Source organism: Platalea leucorodia (assembly GCF_965183815.1).
Source record: "Platalea leucorodia genome assembly, chromosome: 2".
NCBI lineage: Eukaryota > Metazoa > Chordata > Aves > Pelecaniformes > Threskiornithidae > Platalea > Platalea leucorodia.
The window spans coordinates 33,143,792-33,166,391 of NC_138824.1; the positions used below are offsets into that span (position 1 = coordinate 33,143,792).

At 40.5% G+C, this 22,600-nt stretch overlaps 1 protein-coding gene across 1 annotated transcript in view; it reads left to right on the top strand.

Annotated features, from left to right (window-relative positions):
- ENOX1 (ecto-NOX disulfide-thiol exchanger 1) overlaps nucleotides 1-22,600 on the top strand; it is a gene marked incomplete at its 3' end in the record, with an annotated part of 140,610 nt that overhangs the window by 43,718 nt on the left and 74,292 nt on the right. Inside the window, exons 4-5 of the mRNA XM_082305147.1 lie at nucleotides 476-709; nucleotides 12,618-12,830. Coding sequence (XP_082161273.1) covers nucleotides 476-709; nucleotides 12,618-12,830 — 447 coding nt within the window. The remainder of the gene's footprint in view (nucleotides 1-475; nucleotides 710-12,617; nucleotides 12,831-22,600) is intronic.

The following is a 22,600-nucleotide window of genomic DNA, read 5'->3' on the forward strand; positions in this document are numbered from 1 at the left end:
ATTTTTATAAAACTCAGCCTTTCCCCGTACTTCCAATTCCTTTGACAGGCTGGAGAAAAGCACTAAACTGCACAATGATCTCAACAGGATCAGGGGAAGAAGGACTCTACATTATAACCAAAACAGATCCTTTTCCAGGAGTTGTTTTTTGTTTAGCTAGCCTTTGCACTTACAAAGTTTGGGAGCATCAGGTAGAAAAATATTTTTGAGAGACTCCTAAACAGGAATGTAGATTCTGTACCTCTGGGTCGACTTTTTCAGCTCATCTACTGTGTTGATCGTTGATGGAGAAAATTGCAAGGAAAAATGAGTGGATGAATGTTTATCTTTCTGTGAAAGCACAATGATTGATAGATCCTGTGTAGATATGTGGGAATCTGTTAATGTACATTTTTACTTAACTGCACTTCAGGGGAAAGAAAAAAAAAAAAGGCAAATAAGTCCTGCAACAGTTAGTTCTGCTTGTTGGTTACAGGTTACCGCATGAGATTAGGATCTAGCACAGACAAAAAGGATTCAGGTCGCCTTCATGTTGATTTTGCTCAGGCAAGAGATGACTTTTATGAATGGGAATGCAAACAAAGAATGCTGGCCCGAGAAGAACGCCACAGACGCAAAATGGAAGAAGACAGACTGCGCCCTCCTTCTCCTCCGGCAATAATGCATTATTCTGAACACGAAGCTGCTTTGCTGGCTGAAAAATTGAAAGGTAAGCAGCATTTGATACTTTTCAGTGTATTATTCCTTAAGAGCAGGAGCCATCCAGAAGTCAGAGCAGGGGAGCGGATTTCTCTCCGATGTATTTCATTATTTGCCCTGTTAGCTTTCTCCCATTCCTCTGCCATTTCTATGCCAATGGTAATTATACTCACCCACCTGCTAGAAATGTATAACATCTGTCCATCTACCTGTGGTTTAACAGCTAAAGCACAACATTCAGTATACTACAGTAGGGTTTTTTTCTGTTCAGTTGCTGTCATCATCTAGCTTGGAAACGCTCTCATAAGACCACCTGTTACAAACATCCTTCATATCAAAGGCCTAATTCTTAAAATGTCTTTATTCCTTGACTGATATGTTGCTACATTACATGCATGCGACTGTCCCAATTCCTAGCATTTAAATTGCCCTCATGAGCTGCATTTTAACTTGCCCTTCAGATGCAGTGGTACAACTTATCTCTGACACACACCATCCATTCTTTCATTCCCTCTTTAGGGTTAGAATTACTTGTGCAAGATAGCATATTGGTTTGGTATGTGTTTGCTTGCTTGTTTGTTTTTTTCTAGGTACACTTACCGAGTTAGTATTTTTCAAGGGTGCAGCTTGAGGATTCCTGTCTTTAGTAGTTAACATAGAAAGTAAAAAGCAAAGAAATAAAAATATTCATGGTAAAGAAATTAAAAAAAAGATCAGGCAAACAACTCCTCATACCCCTTAGGGTTGTGTTTGTTTTCATTAAGTGTTTAGCAGTTGTGTTTGGCATTCTTTCCCCACGTGGTGGCCAAGCACGTTACTTTACTATGTGCCAGGTCACAAGAAACTCTGATTCTTGCTACCGTTTCAGAATTATCCAGATTAGACTTAGGCTATCTAGCTGTCAACACACTGGCCTCTGTTCTAACTATGAAACATGTCTGGGAAACCGGAGAAGGAGAGTGCGAAGTGTTGCATCCTTGGAGCATGGAGCAGAGATGCACTCTACTGTCTCTTTGAGTACTGCATTGGTCCCTGTTAGTTGTCACTGTTACCTTGGTCTGTTACTAGTTTGATTGACTGATATTCTCACCACATACACTCCCCTATTAAGTAATTTCTGAAGTAACTGGGAGATTGGTAAAATAACCCAGATGGATTGATAGACCAGGAGAAAAGGAGGAGAGAGGCCCAAATACAAGAATTTTTAATTCTCACCTAGCTTCCAGTCCAGCTCCTCTAGAGATTACACAATACAATACAGAGTTTCAGATCCATCTGTTCCCAGAATCTGTTTTCAATTGAATATTTTAGGAGTTAATCTTTTATAGGGAAGTTTTTCTTTATGTAGTAGGCCTAGAGGTTTCCTGAACTAAGCCAGAAAACGCAGGAAATCTGGACAATTTCTTCCATATGGCTAGCCATTGCTTGGGGCAACCGAATGTGGGTTTTTGCAAGATGTTTAAGATGTCTATATTTAGAAGGGTTTTTCTTTTCATTCTGGTAAGTTTCCATACTTAATTAAAACTTATTCCAAGTACTTAGATCTTTGGTTCTCCTGAGGGACATTTGACCAGAGCTTGGCATATATGCACAAGTTTAATATAGAAATATTTTTAGCATGATATAGACCAACACCATGTACGTGACTATTTCTCTGGAAATAAAGGTAAACTTTCAGAAACATACAGAATTACATCTAATAAATTAAGAAACCAAAAAGGTAAGTTTATTTTTTATTGGTTAGAAGATCATTAAAATCCAGCAAAAATACATATTGCAATTTTTAAAACTTCGCTAATTAGCAGTTGCCTTGTAGAGAGATTAATGACACCAGCTCTGGATCTGTATAGATTGTTGGGGACGGAGAATGCAAAGAAGTCCCCTGTCTTCTCACTGGTCATGAGTTGTCTCCTGTACTAAGTACTCTAGAAAGCAGAGGTGGGGCTCAGTCATTATACTGGTCTGCTTTACCTTTCCTCTGGCATCATAGCCAGTATCTATAAGGCAGGGGGGTAGAATTATGGCCTCCCTTGGGCAACATGGATTCACCACATGAGCAGTTTTTGACATCCTAAAACCAGAAGTAAAGCAACACTAAAAAAACTTCTTTAACTCTGGCAAAGGGCATTTCATGTCATCATACATTCACAATTTAAATGTGGACTTCAGTGAAGCTAACAGAAGATACATATATGTACACACACACACACGTATAAAACTTGTGGTCAAAATCTCATATCTCTGGATATCATCAGATTTGCATTGCTGCAAAAGCGTGGACAATTCATCCTAAAGAAAAGAAGGATCAAAATATATCCATTCTTGGCAGGATTTACCTTGAAAGATCGGGTTTTGAGCAGATCCTTTGCAGTTGTTTTCTTAAGGAAAGTCATGGCCTTCCTGTGGTGCCCACTTCAAAAGACTCCTGAGCTCTGTTGCCAGCTCATGAGACAGAGCTGCAGGTGCCCAACGTGCAGGTTTCAGCTCCTGCAGTGCCACCAGAACTTCACTCAGCAACACTAGCTGAAAAGCAAGTCAAAATAGCCAAAGAACTGTCATCCCAAGATACTGCTCAGCAATCACAGATGTAGACAAAACTTGGTCTGAATCCAAGCAACTTTTGTTGTCAAAATAACCTTGGAAATTCCTGACAGCAAGGAAATCTGACGGCAAGCAGAGATGAACTAGGCTCATCAGCCAGTCCCCTGTTGTGGTCTAGATATTTATTGAGTCTATAACAGAGGTGACAATATCTTTTTTCACCTTCTGCAAACTGCAGCATAAGACTTAAAGAAATCATTGTTTTTGTGCACTGGACTTGGCTGGAAACTCTCGCCCCAGTAGTGTCAGCATATTCCTATTCCTCTCGTGCTGAAGTCACCTGGTACAGCCGTAACTGCTGTAGAGGAGACTGGGTGAGAGAGTATAGAGGATCTTTTATGCTGATTGGAAACAAAAGTTCATTATAAAATTTCAGCCAGGAAATCTTTACTGGTATGGAGTTTCATAGAAAAAGAGAACTGTTTTCTCAAAATGGACTGCCTGGTGACTGGGGCTGGCAACTAAGATACCACCATTGCATATGAGGCCTTGCATACCTGCAAAAACATGAGGGGTTATGACTTCTTCTCCATTCCCTAATCTACGTGGACTATCTCAAATCGCTTCATATCTGTAAAGAACTTGGTTTGAACATTTGATTTATGCAGAAATAAGGAAAAGCCATCAAACTGTGGAGCAGTGTAATTCTTCACAGCTTCCCATTTTAGCCTGTGGCAGACAGTGCTATTTAATGGGTTATCTTTTTCTGTTTCTTTTTCTGCTTCTTTTTCTTCCTCTTTTTCCTTTTCCTTTTTTTTCTCTACTAAGGTCTCCAGGGTCATGCAAATTAAATCCTTCATAACTTTTTCCTTGTTGGCAGTGTGGACATTTTTCTTCATCTTTCATGTTGTTAGCCAAGAGTGTATTCACTTTTCTTTTCTCTAAGTGCCTGTGATGTTGTTCCTCACCCTGTCCACCTATCGTGTTTTGCTGTTGCCACTTTTCACTATGTGGCAGCAACATATTGCCAGTATCTTGGGTGTAGGTCTCATGGATTTGAGCCTGTAGCTCTAAAAATATAGGCCTACGCTACTAGCTGTCATTGATTAAACATTTTTTGAGCCGGTCTGCATTGATAATTTGCTAGTGATCTTCTTTGCTGGTCACAGCCAGAGCCAAAAGAGGGAGAAGCCAAGGACATGATAGTTCATAAAAGAAGAGATTTACTACATTGGAAAGATGACTTGTCACAAAATACTAGATTTAAATTTGTTTCATGCACTCCCATATCATGTTTGCAAGCCTTCTTCATGGCTCCAGGACATAGAAGGCAGAAGAGAACTGACCCTGGACTATCAGAATGAAATGAGCTCCAGCATTCAAACTAGATAGGTAACATGGGGAAAAACATGATCTCCTTCTCATACCAGGGCTATACTGGTGAGTTTTAGGTTTGTACCACACATTTTAGGTTTGCAAGGTAGTTGGGAAAAACTGCTATTTAATTTTGCATGACAAGTTATTTTTGTTTGTGAGGTTTTTTGACCTTCCAAACCACTAAAGTAGATCTGAAGGGAAAAAGCAAAATAAAAAATAGGTGCCGTTGTTTAAAATGGTAACGTAAAATTTAACTTTTTTGAAAGGTGCTCTTCAAATCTACTTTTTGATCCAAATATTCCAAAATTTTTCATGACATTGCAAGTAGTTTCATCAAAACATTCTCTGATTGCCATGGAATAAGATAACAGCTAAGTATAACTCAGGATAATGAAACTTCTGGCCTCCTTTTTGACATCCTCCTGCCTTAGGTAAAAATCTGTGTTTCCTCGAGGAAATATCTCAAGATATTCATAGATGTGAATTCTGGGAAACCAAGGTCTTTTACAGCGAAGTGTAAATGTGAACTGCCTCCATAAAAAGCCTTTGAGAATAGACCCTGAATTCTTGTTCTAACAAAACCGGCAGAATATTGTGTCTTCTGCTGTTACATCATTATAAAAACGTGACCTTCTTGCCTCCCGGTTCATTGCAGCATTTTGTTTGGTGCGTGTCTTTGAGATTTTAATTCCTCGGTATTAAATCAGATGCATTATTACTGCACAGTGAGATGTGTCGGTAGATATTTAGGATCAAATTTGCATACTCTGACATCTGTTTTCCTGGGTGCTTTACAAACGGTTGAGTAATGTGGTGCCCAGAACATCACACAGCTGGAGATAGGCTGAACCTTTTATCCTTAAGTGGAATGCTGCTCTGTCAGGTGCATTGGAACAAAACATTTTAATCTGTGTGCTTATGACATTTGCGTTTCAAAGCCGAATTTTGAACATTATGGTATTCTTAATTCAAGCATATCTGTACCTAATGGTATCATCTTCAGAAATCACTTCTTGCAAATAAGCTCCTTTAAAACACTACATCTGTCTTATTTGCTGCAGGTAGCTAAATAGTTGCACCATCTAACAAAGACATCTCTTTATATCTGATTATCTGTTTTTTAAATATTTTGAGCAAAGGAGACATAAATATCTGCAAGTTATATACAATACCCTGGAATTTACCTCCCTTTTAAATACAGTGGTTTTTTATGAGCACAGGAAAGTTATTCATGTGGTTTTCCATTTAAAAAAAATATAATTTGAAAAATTGAGAAGCTGCTTCTTTGCCAGGCACTGTATTATCCCCTGAAGAGAGAACAGATTGGAAATTTAAATAAATAGATGGCAGTTAGAGTAGAATGAACTAACTGGGGATGCATCTTGTGCAAGATTCAGGTAACATCAAGCCTGACAATCTCAACCCTTGCACATCATTTGAAATATAAACAACATTTAATTGCTTGGGAAATAGGATATTTCACTGAGAAGAAAACCACGCTGCTTTCATTATCACTCTGCACTTGAGAGCCAGACTTGTGGAGCGCTGCAGAAGCGGTGCAGTTATCCAGAGAGGCAAGTCTCACACAGAAAGGATCGAACTCATTGCAGGGCTATATCAGAAGGGGATGCAAAGCTGAGATCCTCTGAACAAATCCAATGAATGCCAGGTTTAATTGCTGCTGAAAGACTCCAGACCTTTTTTTAGCACAATCTTTTTTTATTAGTAGTATATCAGGACAGAGCCCTACCACAGACATGTTTCGACGCTTTAGCGTCAAATCTGTTCTACTCACCCTTCCCGTTTTTAGATCATCATTTTCTCCTTCCTTCTTCCATATGCTGCTGACATCTGCTCTGACACAATACATCTGGCTCCGAGAGCCTCGCACAGGGGCTGTGAGCAGGCACGGTGCGAGGGCACTTTTGTCTGCTGGCAGAGGAGTGTAAGGTGGGTTCAGCTATCGGCAGCCTGGTAACCCAGTTCCCTGGGCACCTTCCTCTGAAAGCCTGCAAGAAATACGTTCGCTGTTAAGTGTATTACTAAAAGTGTCCTCCTTCACCTAATCTGTATTGTATCAATGTGAATTTTAAGGTTTTAATATAAACCCACTTGATTAAATGTACCACACTGCAAAATGACTCAAGTTAATTACTGTGAACTGGGAAATTGCAGCTCACCGATCTGAAAGTTTGTGGTGTGATTTTGAGGAATAGGGAGGAAACTCAATACCCTCATAATTACTTTTTATTGGAAATAATGGCATCAGCAGGATAAGATAATGGATTTCTGTGTCTCACATGAAACACCCACCTCTGGAAGAACCTTGTGTGATTTAATTTGGAAGAAAGAGTTTGATGATATAGGGAGGAGGGAGTACCTTTTAAGATATCTTTTAGTAAATGTATATGCATATTTTTATCAAATCTAGTTTCAGCTAGTCGTTTATTACATAACTGGAAAAGTTTCTTGGTTATAGCATACAGTTAAGGCTATTTAAGAAATAGTGAGGTGGATATTAATCATTCTTTAAAATAACCCTTTGGCAGTAAGAATTTGTATTCCCTGATTCTCACTTATTATGCAGTGCCATTGGGTTAAAAATGTTATTAATCCCCAAAGTACCAGACTGATGTGTGTGTTGCATGGCACAATTATATAAGGTATTTGAGCAGGGGAAAAAAGAAGGTGAGGGTGGTAGCTGAAGAGTTGTGTTTCTAGGTCAGTGGCAGGCACTCGGTGCAGGAGAAGCTCTTAAACCAAGAGAAAAATAGGTCATCATTGTGGTACCAAAAGTGGCATGTGCTGAGCAGCAAATTGTTCCTGATGCACAGGGGAGCTGGGCTGAACCTACTGATGAGAGAGGTTTGTAAACCTTTTCCCTGACCTGATTCACCCACAGCAGTCACCCACTGTGGTTTATTATTTTTCGTATTGAATTCAGTATTTGCAGTTTAGAAATCTTAGTTATAGCATAATAAGTTATTACATCAGAAGTCAGATTAACAGTAACCTTGGCCATACATCCTTCCCTGGCTGCGGTTATATGGAGTGAAGAAGTTTGCATCCTGAACTGGCCTCTACCCCTTTCCTGTAGTAGCTGGACTGAGGCCAATTTGACAGACTGGAACTGGAGTGTGAGCGGCTCCAGGCAGACCTGAGGGCAGTGTAACCGTGAGCGAAGGAGTGGTGCTGAGCAGGTGGGGAAGAGGCAGGGGACGCAACATCCTCCTATGGCACAGATACAGCTGACAGGGACAGGTTGTCAATCAGAGGCAAATAGCTGGGACACATCCCACGACTCCTGTCCCCTCTCTATATGCCCTGCAGCACAGTCATTCTCAGTGCTCACAAGAATACCTTCAAGGGGTGTTTGTTAGCTGGATTTCTACCGGTCAGGGCAGAGCTTAGCATAAGGGCACTCCTGTCCCTTCCCATCTTACAGAAGGGCCAGAGAAAAATGAGATCATTAATGCAACTCAAAACGTATGCAGCCAGCACAGGAGCTTTCTAGGTGTAGTAATCAGGATAAAGAACAGCTCTGTCTTTTCAGCATCTCCTTGCAAGCCTAGGAGATTGCGTCAGGGGAGCAAGATTAGGGACCAGAGATGGTATGTGCTGACTCTGGACAACACCATGGCCCATAGGACAACACAGATGGATTGCTGTGATTTAGACAGGCTCCAAGTGTTGTGTGAATTATCTCCAATGATACTTTTCAGACATTTGAGAACGCCCAGGGTTGGAAAGATACCAACAAGATTAAAAGCAACTGTAGCCCAGTCTTTGATCTTGTCCTAGCTAGAAGTCCAGCAAACAACGTCACTCTCAAAATACAGAAATATAAAGTTAGCTATATTTGAAATATGTCTGTAAATGTAAAAATGATAGTAATAAGAGTGTTTGAACACCTGGCTTCAGAGTGATGGATTAGTCTATCTCCTTTCTAATGTCTAAGGCCTTAGAAACTGTCACCAAAGTTGTGAAAGCACCTTATGGAGGTGCTTAACATTGAGAGATAAATAGTCACAATATTTCAGATTACTCTGAGCTGAATTCTGCCCTGTGTTACACCAGGGAAGCTCCATAAACTGAGAGTAAAATCTCTGTTTCCAGCACTTTTTCCCAGTATACCATTTTGTAGCGGTTCTTGTCATTGGTTTTTCTATTAAAAAGTTTATGCCAGCTGAGATTGCTTAGAGGTGGTCAAATCACAAGCAGAAAAATGCACAACATTTGTCAACAATTATTCCTTTTTTTTTCATAGAAATATCCCTGTTGACAATTTCCCAGACAGCTCTAGGGATGAATTTTCTTTTCTTTATATTTCATTTCATCTAAGTTGTGAGCTAGGATTTAAGTGCCAAATATCTTCAGTTGATACAAGAGGAATTTGAAATATCTTATCTCTAGAGGCCTGTGATTGAGTCTGGCAGCACCTGGAAATCTCTGTCGACAGACACCCAGCAAGCCATTCTCAATGTTAAAGCAACATAGCGTGTGTCTCAGCTTGCAGTATAACTGAAAACCCAACACAGGTACACAAACACTGTGTAGGTGTTCTGTAACTGGTGCACCCGTGTAACAGTTGGGATTACTCTGACGGAAGGTAGACGTTTGTTGCAGAGATGCCTATATATGAGCAGGTCATCCCGGGCTCCCAGAAGCAGGCACTTCTGGGGCACAGTTCACCTCACCCTCAAATAGACAGCTAAAACAGGACTGATGAAGCCTGTCCGACAAGTGTCCATCTCTTTTCATGGACTGTACCAGGACCCTGGGATTACTAAGTCAGATGTTGACGTAAAGGAGATGAATCCTACATTATTTTCTTAAAACATGCTGTAACTTGGAGGAGAAAAAAGCTTTAAATGTGAGAAATAATTTGCTGCATGCTCATTTTAGAAGAACAATTACATATGGGAGCATGTCTTACATAAAGGAATTTATTTTAAGAGTATGTTTTTAAACAGTGTATATTTATGTGCATCCTACTGCAAGGGAATAGTTTTGAACAGAATTAGGAGTTTTGTTTTATTTTTTTAATGAATGGCTGCAATCATAAGGCAGTTCATGCTCTGCTTAAATTAGATTCCATTGCTGCATTTCTTCTACTATTTATCTACTAAATAAAAAATAAATGAACAATCCGGCATAAAAATCTGATTTTCTAATTGAACCTCTGATTGCTCAGAAAGAGGCACTGCATTCTGGATAAAGAAAATTAATTCACGGTGAGATACCTTATGCCAGTCACTGAGTAGTCAGCTCAAGAACAGAAAAGTTAGAAATGAAGGTGAAATAAGGAAATTTTAAAACTGTAGAGAAAAGATTTTATTTACTAATGTGCTCCTGTTGTGCATATATTACCCTCTAGCATTCTTTAATGTATCTTCTAATTATGTAATCAATGAAGATGCTGATGTTTGCCAACGAAAGGATTTTTTCCTGCTAGTACAGAGCCATGAATTAACTCTAGCAGGACCACAGACCTCTGCAGCTCCCTGGCAGTATAGTACGTTGAAAACAGGTTTTCAGCATGTCCTTTTAAATGGGTAGAATCTATGTGGCAGAAGGATGGCATGTTTACGAACATCCCTCACAGACACCAACTGTGCCTGATAAAAACAAAACAAAAGGAGGGGTGTTTTCATTTCATATAGACTTTATAGCAAAACAACATACGTCTGTGTACTGGGGAGACATTAAAGCAAGAAAAGGGAGAATGGTTCTGTGCAATGGATTTTCCTCATGCATCTCCATGAAACATTCTTACTCAGTTCTGCACACTGTTTCTTCACAGGTCACGGTGTACCTCTTCAGAGGTGCTTCTGTGTATCATTTCTCCCAACTTTGCTGTTCGTGTCTTGACCTAGATTGAATGGGATAATTTACTTTAAATAGTACTTCAGCGTTGGGTGATAAATTATGTGTGATGATATAGATAATGATGTCTACAAGGAAGAAAGAGGAACATTCGGCTGTAGTTACTCTCTACTCACAATCAGCCACATGCTTGGTGTTAACAGGCTAGTGCCATCCGCAGGGTGACCTGACTGTACAGACTGTTGGAAATTGCATGCTAACATTGCCAGAAGCCATTACAGGTTATTCTTATTGACTACTGTAATTATAATAAACATTACGTTCCAGGGATGAGTTCTTGGCTGTATTGGATCCATGACATCCGGCTCCTATGTATTTCGCAGGCTGAAGATTTTACCGAAGCATGGAAAGCCTTCTCCTAGTGTTTTCTTGCAATGAAGAGGCTTTGCACGAGCCTTGTTGACATTTGGCTTTTCTGAGGCCCATATTCAGCCAGCCTCACTCATCAGAGACACTCAATACATACCTGCCGCCTATGTATACAGCAAAGCTAGGATGTAGAGTCTAATCCAAGGGGACAATATGGGAAGAAAACATGCCTGACTGACTCTTGCTCCCCAGAGACAATTACTTAGTGAATGATGATGATGAATCATATGTTAATGTAAAGTCACAGCAGATACATCATCATACAAAGGGAGGGTGTTATGATGCTCTTATTTTGCAAGTTTTGGGGGGGATTTTGGGTGAACGTGCCTATGCAGCTGTGGAGAGCAAATCCTGTTGCTGTAGCTGAAATCACGTTTCACTTAATAAGATGCTAAAGATCAGGCAGTGTAAAATCTATTCTTCACAGTCTGTGGGCATAGAGCATGTCACTTGTTCTCTCTGTACTTTAGGCTCCTCGCCTTTTAGGGAAGTGATTACTGATTAAGAATAAAAGCCCAAATCATCACTTAAGTGTTAGTATTTCATTATTCTTTGCACGTGGAAAGCAGAGTCTTACAAACTATGCCCGACATTTCTGTATCCTGTAACATGTTTGGGTTTAACATTTTTCAGTTTTCATTTTAAGTGTCTTTTGGTTATAACTATACTACTACTCCCCACCATAACTGTATACCTTCTCCTATGGAAAGGTATACCTACCATCGAAAATATAGATAAAGAAATCTAAACAATAAGGATTAGATGAGATGTTTAAAATGATTTGTTGGGAAATGGAAGTTTTATAGAATAAAATCCTGGGGAAAAAATGAGATCAAATTGCGCAAAACTGGTTCCACAGGAAGACACTCTGTTGTAATAATATTTTCTTGCAGTTCAGCCTAAGTGGGACTTAAAAAAAATGTGTCCTCTTAATCCTGATGAAGCCAGAAGTGTAATGGATGCTGCGCTGAGTCTTCTAAGGAAGCTGAGAGCACTGTCAGAGGAAAGAAGATTACTTGGGGAAGGAGAGCACAAAACCTAGCCACCAATTTTGGTGACCTTTCTGCAGAGAAATATCACTTTAGTTACTAGAATGGTAAACATAAAGCTGTAATCCAGGTGTTTGCCTGGATTCATCTGGACTCCTTTAAAAAAAAAGTAAAACAAACCACAGACAAATGCAAAATACAAAACAGACACATCATCTGTTCAAAGCAGTTCCTTCTAATTAATCAGTGCTTTGAGGAGGAATTGTTCAGCCTTGTCATTGTTCATTAATTAAGAATGTGATGTTAGTGAAATCTGTTGACAAAAGTATGGCTGAGCCCAAGCTCCAAGACTGAGCTTTCAGCTGAGCAGATTAACGTGGACACATTTCATTTCCTCAGTGGGTCCGGTAACACAGAGGTCTCCTCACTCCCGCTCTAAGGTCATTGCATATTACTGAATGGCTTAAGGGAGATGCTGTGAAAGCAAGGAGTCAGGCCACAGGTAAGGGGAAAGTGCTTTTTGTTGTGAGAAAGCTATTAATATAAGCAGAAGACACGTCTTGAAGGAAGATTTATGTAGCTTCACGTGGCAGTATTGGCTTCCTACATCTGATAGAACAAAGGACCCAAAAGTTGCCCAAAATGATATACTGCAAGCAGGATTTATGGTGATTTTAATGTGACGCGGAGCAGAAAATGTGTTCTCGGCAGGATATTTATGCCTGCAATTTAAAACCTGTGCTTTGATTGTTCTAGATGATAGCAAGTTTTCAGAGGCCATCACAGTGCTGCTTACCTGGATTGAGCGAGGCGAGGTGAATCGTCGCTCTGCAAACCAGTTTTATTCGATGGTGCAGTCGGCCAACAGCCACGTCCGCCGGCTCATGAACGAAAAGGCCGCTCATGAGCAAGAAATGGAGCAAGCCAAGGAGAGTTTCAAAAATGCCTTAACAGGGATCCTCACTCAATGTAAGTAACTCCTTTTTGTCCAGTGTTGTTGTAGTGATGGTGGTGGTGGTGGTAGTGGTTTTTTTATCATTTCGTTTGTTTGTTTGGGGGTAAGTAGTTGCAATGCAGTCATATTCTACTTCATATCCTATTCCATACTCTGTGGCAATGTGGAGGAACAAGGACCATTCCTAAGAGCTTATTTCTCAAGGTGAGCAAAGTTTCAGTAGTTTTTTTATTAATAGACGAAGACGTGCTCTATGCATAATGTCTACTGTTGCGTAGACATAAACGCTTCAGGAACGGACCAGACAGAAGCCTCCCTGCTCTGAACAAAGATCATGCTTTTGTGGAGAGAAGAGATATGTAGCCTGTGTGCTGCAGCTAGTTAAGTAGGCCAATTACAGAATAGAGGACAATTAGGTTATATTTTTAGCCTGTGTTTAGGTAAAAGGAAGTAGGATTCAGCAACTTTTAGGGATATATTCACAGTGTACAGGCCACCCCCACAGCAGAAGAATTTAGTGTACCGCTGCTGGCATCGGGACTGCTTGGCTGATACAATGCCAGTATTAATTTGGCAGATAAACTGCCTTAAATATTTAGTGCTGGCAGCTATTTCCTTAGTACAGAAATATAATCAATGAAGTTACCTTAATGAGGCTCCCTCATAAAACAATAATCTTGCCTACAAGTGTCCTTCAAAGGGAAGAAAGGAAAAGAGAGAGGAGAGGAGAGGAGAGGAGAGGAGAGGAGAGGAGAGGAGAGGAGAGGAGAGGAGAGGAGAGGAGAGGAGAGGAGAGGAGAGGAGAGAAGAGAAGAGAAGAGAAGAGAAGAGAAGAGAAGAGAAGAGAAGAGAAGAGAAGAGAAGAGAAGAGAAGAGAAGAGAAGAGAAGAGAAGAGAAAAGAGAGAAGAAGAAAGGAGAAAAAAGAAACTACAAGAAGAAAGGAGAAAGAAAACTAATTTCCTTGTTGCTGTTTTTTAACATGTCTACTCATGGCTGCTCAAGCAAGAGTCTTTATGATACTCAGAAGGGTGGAGCCTGAATCCAGCTCTCATGTGCAAGTTAAAAAACAAAAAACAAGACAATTCACCAGATGGAGGACAATGCAGTTGTTACATTGTCATTTCTGAATCATACCCCTAATCTTTACATAAAAAAATAAGCCCTAAAGGCTTTTCTGTGATATTTTTCTGGTCGCTCGGTGGTCATCCTTCAGAAGCTAGGGCTGAAGGCGGAAGCTTGGATGGACTTGCCTGGGTTAGGATAACAGCCCGTGGAAGCTTCCTGCATACGTGATGGAGAGCTCAGCATCTCAGAAGACCAGTTCACCCCAGGGCACATGTCCTAATTTAAGAGCTTAGATGCCTGAACTTAGGAAGCAAGATTCTGGGCCAAAGGCATTTGATTTCTGAGGACGTATGTTCAGTGAGTAAATTTTAAAGACCAGCTCATTCCCTTGGTGATTTGCTAGGCAATGTCATCTTCCATCTCAGCAACTAAAAGGCAGTGTGAGGAGCAGAGATGCAGGCACCACGCATGGCCGTGCTGTTCAGTTCACACCAGGGCCTCTGTAGTTTTGTGTGCAACAGCCAACCCTAGCATTCGGAAATGCCTTCTTCAGCTGCATTAAAAAAAATCCCCCATTGTCAGCAGGCTGAACTTTAGTTAAATCAGTCTAAATTAGCCCGTTTGTCACCAACTGTTGTAGAACATCTGTCACTTGGAAATAGAAATCCCTGTCGTTTCAGGTGGAAACTTGCAGTTTTGGCTATCTGGTTTGTTCCTGTAATGTGCTGAATGCTGATCTTACTTACAAAAGCAGAAATAGGTCTGAAACATGAGTTTCAGAGTGCCACAGTCACAGCAATGCCTGGAAGAAGAGAGTTTCTGACAGGTCTGGCATAGGACAAGGTCAGCAACAAAACAGGCTCAGGGAAAGGTGTTACACCCTGTGGATTTTATAAGAACAAATTTTATGAGCTTTCCAGATGCTCCACACTGGTTATTCTATAAACATCATAAACATTAGCCATTATTAGCATTAATGCATCTTATTAAAATTCTCTGCAAACTTGCTATGAACAGATGGGTTTTGCTTTACACGTGTGTATGCCTAAGATTGCTAAACATGGAGACTGTGAAATGAGCTTCCCTTTTTCAAGAATTCTCCTGTTTTTGAGTTGATCTGAGGAATGTTTTTCATGTGTCCTTTTCCATTGTTTTCCCACAGTCATATATTATCAGTTACAATGTGTCACTTGCTTTATGAAGAAGAATTTGAAAATACTAGATGTCCAAAATAAGTTTGTGTGGCCTGTTAAATTCTGCAGAGTGGCAAAAAACCACTTCTGCTGTTTTGCAGTAAGGATTCAAAAGTCTAATATAATGCTGCAGCTGTGTGGCCATTTGACATAAATATTACAGCATTTTTAAAATACCATGTGACGTTCCTCTGTCATGAACTAGGTCAGATGTCCAACTCCGAGCTGACCATTCTGGGCTTTCTTTGCAGTCAGGAGAGAAAAATAAGCATCTCCAGGGTATGAGTCATCAGACCTACCTCATGGTGCTCTTCCAGTGAAATGAATCATCCCTTGGAGATGCCATTTTTTCTCTGCTGCCCATAGAGGATTCACAGGGGTCTAGCTCAGAATCAGATGTCCAACTTTTACATGTCTTGTTCAGAGCAGATTAATCCCACTTACTATGTGTAGTCTTGATACAGGAGGATGTAGCATAAGGGAAGAATTTGGGTTTAGCTAAAAATGCCAGCATTGTAGCAGTGAATATTATGGGGAGTGAAGAAGAAATACATTAAGAAAATGGGCTTCAAGTGCACTCACCTGGAACACACACACTGTCTATGTGGGTCTCAGTATAAAATGCTTTCTTATTAATGAGGATTAGTGTGGCCGGAACATTTCAGCTTATGGCCCAACTACTAAAGAAGTACAGGTATTGAAATCCCTGCTACAAATTTCTGCCTGGAGGTATTTAGAAGATTACCAAGCGGATTACCCCTAAAAATTTGGGTCAAGTGTTCAGCACGTGAATTAATTACCTGACCAAGGCACTTGTGCCAGGATAATCAGTGAAATAAAGTGTATTAGTGCTGTCACACCACCAATTTACAGCCTCTGATTTAAGTTCTACAGGGACTCTTAGCCTTGTTATGGTGCTTCATCAGTTATTTAAGGGATAAAGAGAGAAAAATGTCCACTTCCTTCTTTTTTATTCAATTACTTAGTTTTTCTAGATTTGAATCTGTGGTTAAAATATGGATTGTTTTCCAGGATTTTGGGTAGTTCTGTCTTTGCAGTTTGATTTCTAAATTCTTCTGCTTTGCTTCCACAGCACAGTTATATGTGACACTGCTCCCTGACTTTCCATGCATCTCCGTTTCATTTCCTCCCAAACCACCTTTTCAGCCTAAGGCTTATAGATGTTGATCCTCATGTTTAAGAAAAATGGAAGCCCTAGAGACATCCGCGTTGGACTGTTTTTTAGACTACACCAAAGCTGCAATTCTCTCCTCTGACTTTCTCCTCCATGTACTGTAAATGTCGTCTACCTCTTATTGAGGTTTCAGACTATTTAGTGCCCTGTCCCTTGACAACTTTTTCAAAAGTACATATAGATGAGTGAAGATCCAAAATCCCATATTCAAAAATTAATTTGATATCTCAAGAGTCAGACACACAGCGGGGTGGAAGTGTTCCAGTATGCAGGTAGATAGATACCCAGTGTAATTAACAGAAGTGCCCCACAGCTGGGTACTGAGCAGCTAATGACACTCACTTATTCGGTCATTTTTATCAATTTTACTAATGGACAAGTCTTCAATGGACTTAGGCACCAGGTCCCCATCAGGGTCTATGAATCAGTCTCTCACATGCCTGGGGGGAAACAGTGGGAGGGTGGGTTTTGTCATGGAGCCCCTGGCCAGATTACTTCCTTGTCTCGTGGTAGCCTTCACTTTTGCTCTCTCCCTGGCCTTCAGGGAATGTCAGTGCTTAGTGGTCAGGACAATCTTTCGTAAAGATATGTTTAAATACCCTGAATGCCACTGAAGGAACTGAACCTAAGCCTCCCTCCTTCTGAAAGTGCTCTAAATGGTGAGGTCTGGTGCTCCGACAGGCAATATTGACCTTCCTCAGGGTGTTTGACGGATGGCTTTTAGGCACCTGATCCAGAGCCAGGCCAGCTGGAGGGAGGTGTCTCCCTGCCTTCCGTAACATGCTTCTGAACAGAGAGAAGAGCTACATACATCTATGGCACGTTCCCACCTCAGGGATGTGTACGGATAGTTCATCAGCTAGTAAAGGCAGTGGCCTTATATGCATTCCCAAGGGTGAAGTCCTTCCCCTGTACTTTGTAGGACCTCTGAGCTTTAACCCATCACAGTTGATTACAGATAATCACCAGGGACTTAGAACTTGTGTAAAAGGCCTGAGTGTCAAAACACGGGTCGGAAGGTGTGGATAGACACATGGTTCATCCTACAGGGCAAGCTGGAGTATAAACCTGCAGAGTCATTTGTTCCAGTGAAACTAATCACAGATGTGTCCTTACCTCCTGGTAGATGTGAGGTTGCTGGAAAGGGAAAGGAGTTCTCGGCGACCCTGAGATCCCTTTGTGCATTAGCTGGCGTGAGGGAGAAGAGATGTGCTGCAGGTTCTCACCCTACCTTGGCAAGCAATAATTAGTTCATTAACTCTCAGTAAGCAATTTTTGAAAACAGAACATAGACCCCCTAAATCACTTAGACATGTTTAAAGGTTGCCATCCTGAATTTCATTCACAACAGTTACGTGACAACCCTACAGCTGGTATTAGGCAAGCCAGTGGCAATCCAGTGTAGCAATCCCCAGCACTCAGTATTCCGGGCCTGTATATACCAGTAGGCGATCCTGATATTTCCAGGGGACCTTGTGGACAAGCTACATATTGGCAGCTTTTTTTTTCCATTTCAGCTACTAAATATCATGCCATCGTAATAAGCAGTAAAAGCAAAACTGTTACAAAGTTTAACGGAGTTTATAAGTGACAGGATGCAATCTCCAGTAGTACAAAATGTGGGATCTTTTTCTTGGTACAGTTCTAGTTGTGGTCAGGGACCAAAACCTTGTAGGTTTTGGCCACTTACAAAGTCTCAAAATAAAAGGATTCATATCTGTGGATAAAAGTGGCATTATTAATTCTTTCAAAGAAGGAAAGAGACAGCATCTGAGTCACACCCTACTTTGCCTGGACAATAAGCTGACTTCTGAGAGGGTCAGAAAAAGCACTGCAATTTTCATTATGTCGCTGGTGTACCTTTGCCACAAAAGCCATGGTGGTGACAGAGGAAAAACTTGTGCAGAGGAGAAGTATGTGAATGGTATCCCAGCTTTGCAAGGAGCTGTGATCAGAGCAATACGCTGTGGTGCTCTGAATCTAACAGCTCCTGTGCAGGCATGCTACGGCACTGTGCTGATATGGGTGAGGAGGGAGGCAGGGAGGCATCCAGAGCAACCGGAGTATTAGGGACCATCTAAAGCAAGTACACAGCATCGTCAGCCAGAATTTTATGACAACTCTACCTGCCATTGTCTGCTTTCATTTTTTGAAAATGATCTCAAGATCTGAACTGCATAGTCCAGTTCCAGTCATCATGTAGATATTCTTCCCATCTTGCTATCAAGAGAAACTGATTTTCACTCCACAGCTCAATATACAGGGTGTCTGCCACTTCTTTCTGCTGCCAGTAAGCTTGTTTGCTTCCCTGTGCTCTTGCATTGCATATAAAGGGGTACATGGAAGTAAAAACAGATACTCATCTTTCAAGAAGTCCTGAAACCAAAGAAACCTGGAATTATGAGATTATGCAGTTTACCTGCTTAGCTTGTTGCTAGCCCTTTTATTTGTGACACAGGGTATGTGGCTAGATACAACTTTGAGCTGATTCAGTAGGGCTGCTCATTAAGATGAATCAAAGGTTTGGGGAGAAGACTATGTGTCCTGTCCTCCTCCTTGGGAAGGTCAGGATTGTCACCTCGAGTTTTCTCTCCCTTCCTACTGAAGGACTTTAGTGGTGTATTACAGTACTCTGACTTCTTTCCAAATAGCTGGTAGGTATCTGATACAAATTTCCTTCCTCCCCCACCCCTGCCCCACAAAATAAATTGAAGTTAAATAATTCTGAAGGGAAATGCATTCTCAACAGACTGAATAAAATTCTCCTCTCTTCAAGTTTGTTAATTTTCATTCTCTGATCTCTCTGGATATGATTTAATCTGTTTTAACATTATCAGTGCCTTCACAGATAGCATCTGAATTTTTAATATAAAAAAAGGAAGAAAAAATGTTAAAAATCTTTTTTGAGCTTTCTTCAAAAAAGGATTGGGATCAGTTTTGTTTTTCTCATTACAGGTTCACTTCAAAAGTTGCTCTCTTACTTTAGAAAAGGTAGAATTTACGTTGATGTGATGGTGATTACTAAAATCACCATCTTATCTGATTTGCTTCAAATTCCGTACTGCAGTCCTTTTTCCCAATAATCCTTCCACTTTTTAGTATATTCTCTTAGTACTAAAAATGAAGCCAGTTTCATTACAGATAGTGAGAGCGTGCTGGTTAAAATTCTCTTTGCAGTCAGACTTTTTATATACATTCATGCTTTCTGAGTATTCTTTCAATTGCTCTGCATTAATAACAACTTTTAAAAGGATTTTCCTGCTCTTTAATTGTCCGGTCTTACAGTCTTTCTTTCATTTGCCAGTGACTAATTCAAAAATATGAGCTTACTTTATGTGCAATTTTTAGGTCATCATTAAGCTCTTTGTGAAAGAGATTGAGTCATATAATGTGTTTTTACAGTGCAGCCCAGATCTCGGTTGGTGTCATAGCATGCCACTATAATACAAATAAAAACATTAATCATTCATGTCATTAGTTGCCACTATTACTTTCTACCTTGATGTATTTCTAAAAAAAAATTAAATACAAAATAACCTCCACAATCCATCCAGTCCCTTTTGATTAGCTCCTTTAGTCGGTGTGCTCTTTGCTTGCTTCTGTACTGATAATTTTTCCAGTAAAGCTCAGCTGGGTATCTCTATTCTTTTTCACTTGTCCTCCCATTTTCCATCTCATGTACACATGTTCTCAAAAGCATTTCTGTCCAGGATGCTGCGGCAGTGGCAGAGAATAGAGATGAAAGACTCCATTTCTATTTTACCTTGCATTCTTATAATTCCTCCCCACTTTCTGGCAGTATAACCCTTTGTGGTTGCAGCCTGTAGTGTTTCAGATAGCTTACTCCTTTGTGTTTCATTTTCTCTGAATTTCTTCGTTCCTTCCATTGTCTGTAGCCTTCACTCCACCTAAAGTCAATAGGAATCTCGGTATCGATTCAAGCATGGCCAGAATTTCAACAAAAGCTCTTCTCTTGTTATTTTTAAGACTTTTTTTTTTAAAGTAGGCCACTAAATATGCATGGTGTTTTATAGCAAAATAAAAGCACTTCCTCCCAAGAGATAGCAAAATAAAGCAAAATAAGAGAGAGAGCAGGATACAGCAAAATAAAAGCACTTCTTCCCAAGGCCCCATTTTGACAACTCATACCACTTGCCTGGATCCTGCAGCATCTCCTAGATGATGAAGCAAGGTTCAAGGCAAAGAAGCATGTGCTTGAATCACATGGAAATTTGTGCTTGGTTTTGAGCTGCCTTGCTGAGTAGGGATGGCGGTAAGGGCCTGATGCTTCACAGAACTGAGCTGTAAATGATGTGTGGAAATGAACAATAAGGGATGAGAGTAAGGCACTGGAGCAAAGAAGGAAAGATGGGAGTTTCACCCAAAAGGTTTTCTGAGTTGGCTGTGCACACACATCATGTGGCTTGCACATCTAGAAGTTCAGGCTGCTTATAAGTGAATGAATAAACCTTGTAAATATGAATAACCCTATAAATCTATGACTGCTGGAATTACTTGCTCCCTTCAGTAGGCACTAGTCTTGCTTCATGTCAAATCACTGGATTTGTCCCAAATGGTGTAGTTTGTGATGATGACAGAGATGTTACGGGGGCATGAAAAGAGTTTTGAAAAGGGATAGACTATGTGGGAGGGAAAGATGGACACACACAGAAAGAGGGAACAAAAATACAGAAGTAAGATGAGGCTGGAGGCAGTAAACAAAAAGAAGGGGACAAGTCATGGCAGGCAGGGGAACATAAAGTATGGCAAAGTAAAGTAAATGTTCTCACATAAGATGTGTGAGACTATTTTTTGTTTGGTTGCCGGAAGAGGCTATGGCTGTTGAACCCTCTTCATCCACCTCTCTGTTCTTTTTCTTCAGCAAAAGAAACCATATTATGCCCGAAAACAAATATAGCCCTGTTGATCTCCTAGGAACACTCTAATCTGCAAGATCCTTACTTCGAAAGAGTCCCTTCACTTAATGGGATCTGAACCAGAGTTCAGTCACCTTTATGATGTTCCTTCATCTCAGAGTTCCCTTGGGGTTCTTTTTTGGACAGGCTTACAAAAACAGTTGTTCCTACTATTGCTATTTTTAAATCTGAGAACTGAAAAAAAGGTCTGCCTAACCATAAATAACAATGAGAACAGCTAATTAAATGCAGTGCGTTGGGGATGGCTTATAATCCTGTCAAGCTGATGAAGGACGTAGCATTCACTTAATATTTCTTTGAGTTGGGGGGGAGGGGGTTGGTGCGTGGAGGTTTTTTTTAGGTTTGTTTCTAGATGTCAACACAAGGTCCATAAAGTCTGTTCTGTAATATAAGATGGTGGCATTAAAAGAGCAGGTACTGTACATTTGTACCTGCCCTACTGTGTTGTGCTGGCCTGATGTCAGGTTCCTGTTTGTTGAGAAATGACATGGAGGTGAAGTGGTCTTGTTGAGTCCAAGTGATTTATCACATGGCACGGCGCCAGCACTTGCTGTTACACCAAGCTGTCAGTTTCCTTGTTGTAAATTAAACCACGTTTCACAACCTAAAAGATTTTCAAAGCTTATTTTGTAGACAGATTTTCTAGCAATACCTTGCAGGTCAAACTGGGCTCTCTTTAATCAGAGTGTATTTTTTTATTTCAAAGTTTAACAAGGAGTGTTCTTCCATTTCTAGAACTATTAATTGATGATATACATACCTCAGACAAGTCACTGTGCAGGTTTCGGTATAAATCCTGAAAAGGGGGCATTTTCAGTATCTCCATAATGCTCCTTCTTTCACTCTTCCTCACGGGGTGTCTTAGCTGAAAGAAGAAGAAAGGCAAACAACAGCTGCTGACACTGAGGTTTGATGTTTTTACAAGACCAGGGATTATACTTTGTGCTGTGGTATAAGTATTTTTTACTTTGTCCTTCATCTATGTGGAAGAGTCTGCTTATTGTATTACGAAAAAATATTTCTTCCTGCATCACTCAGGTGTAGACCACTGACATTCACTCAGCCTCTTAGTAACCCATGCAAGCACGTTGACTAGGACCAGTCTGAGTCAGATGGAAGAGGAAGGGGAATCGACCATCAACCCAGACAAACCTCCTCTTGGTCTCAGCCGCTGTAGGCCCAATCAAAGGGAAATGTAGAATAATACAATGTAATTTAAAGAGAAGACACTTAGACATGTTTCTCATTCTTTCTAGTATTCAGGTAGGTGAGTCAAGGTAGACAGAAGAGGAAAACATCCTTCTTCCTCTGGTAAGCCTTGTAATAGCTCTCTGCAACACCAAGACCCCTGCATCAGGAGGAGAGCAGAAAAGACGAGGCTACTAATAAAAGA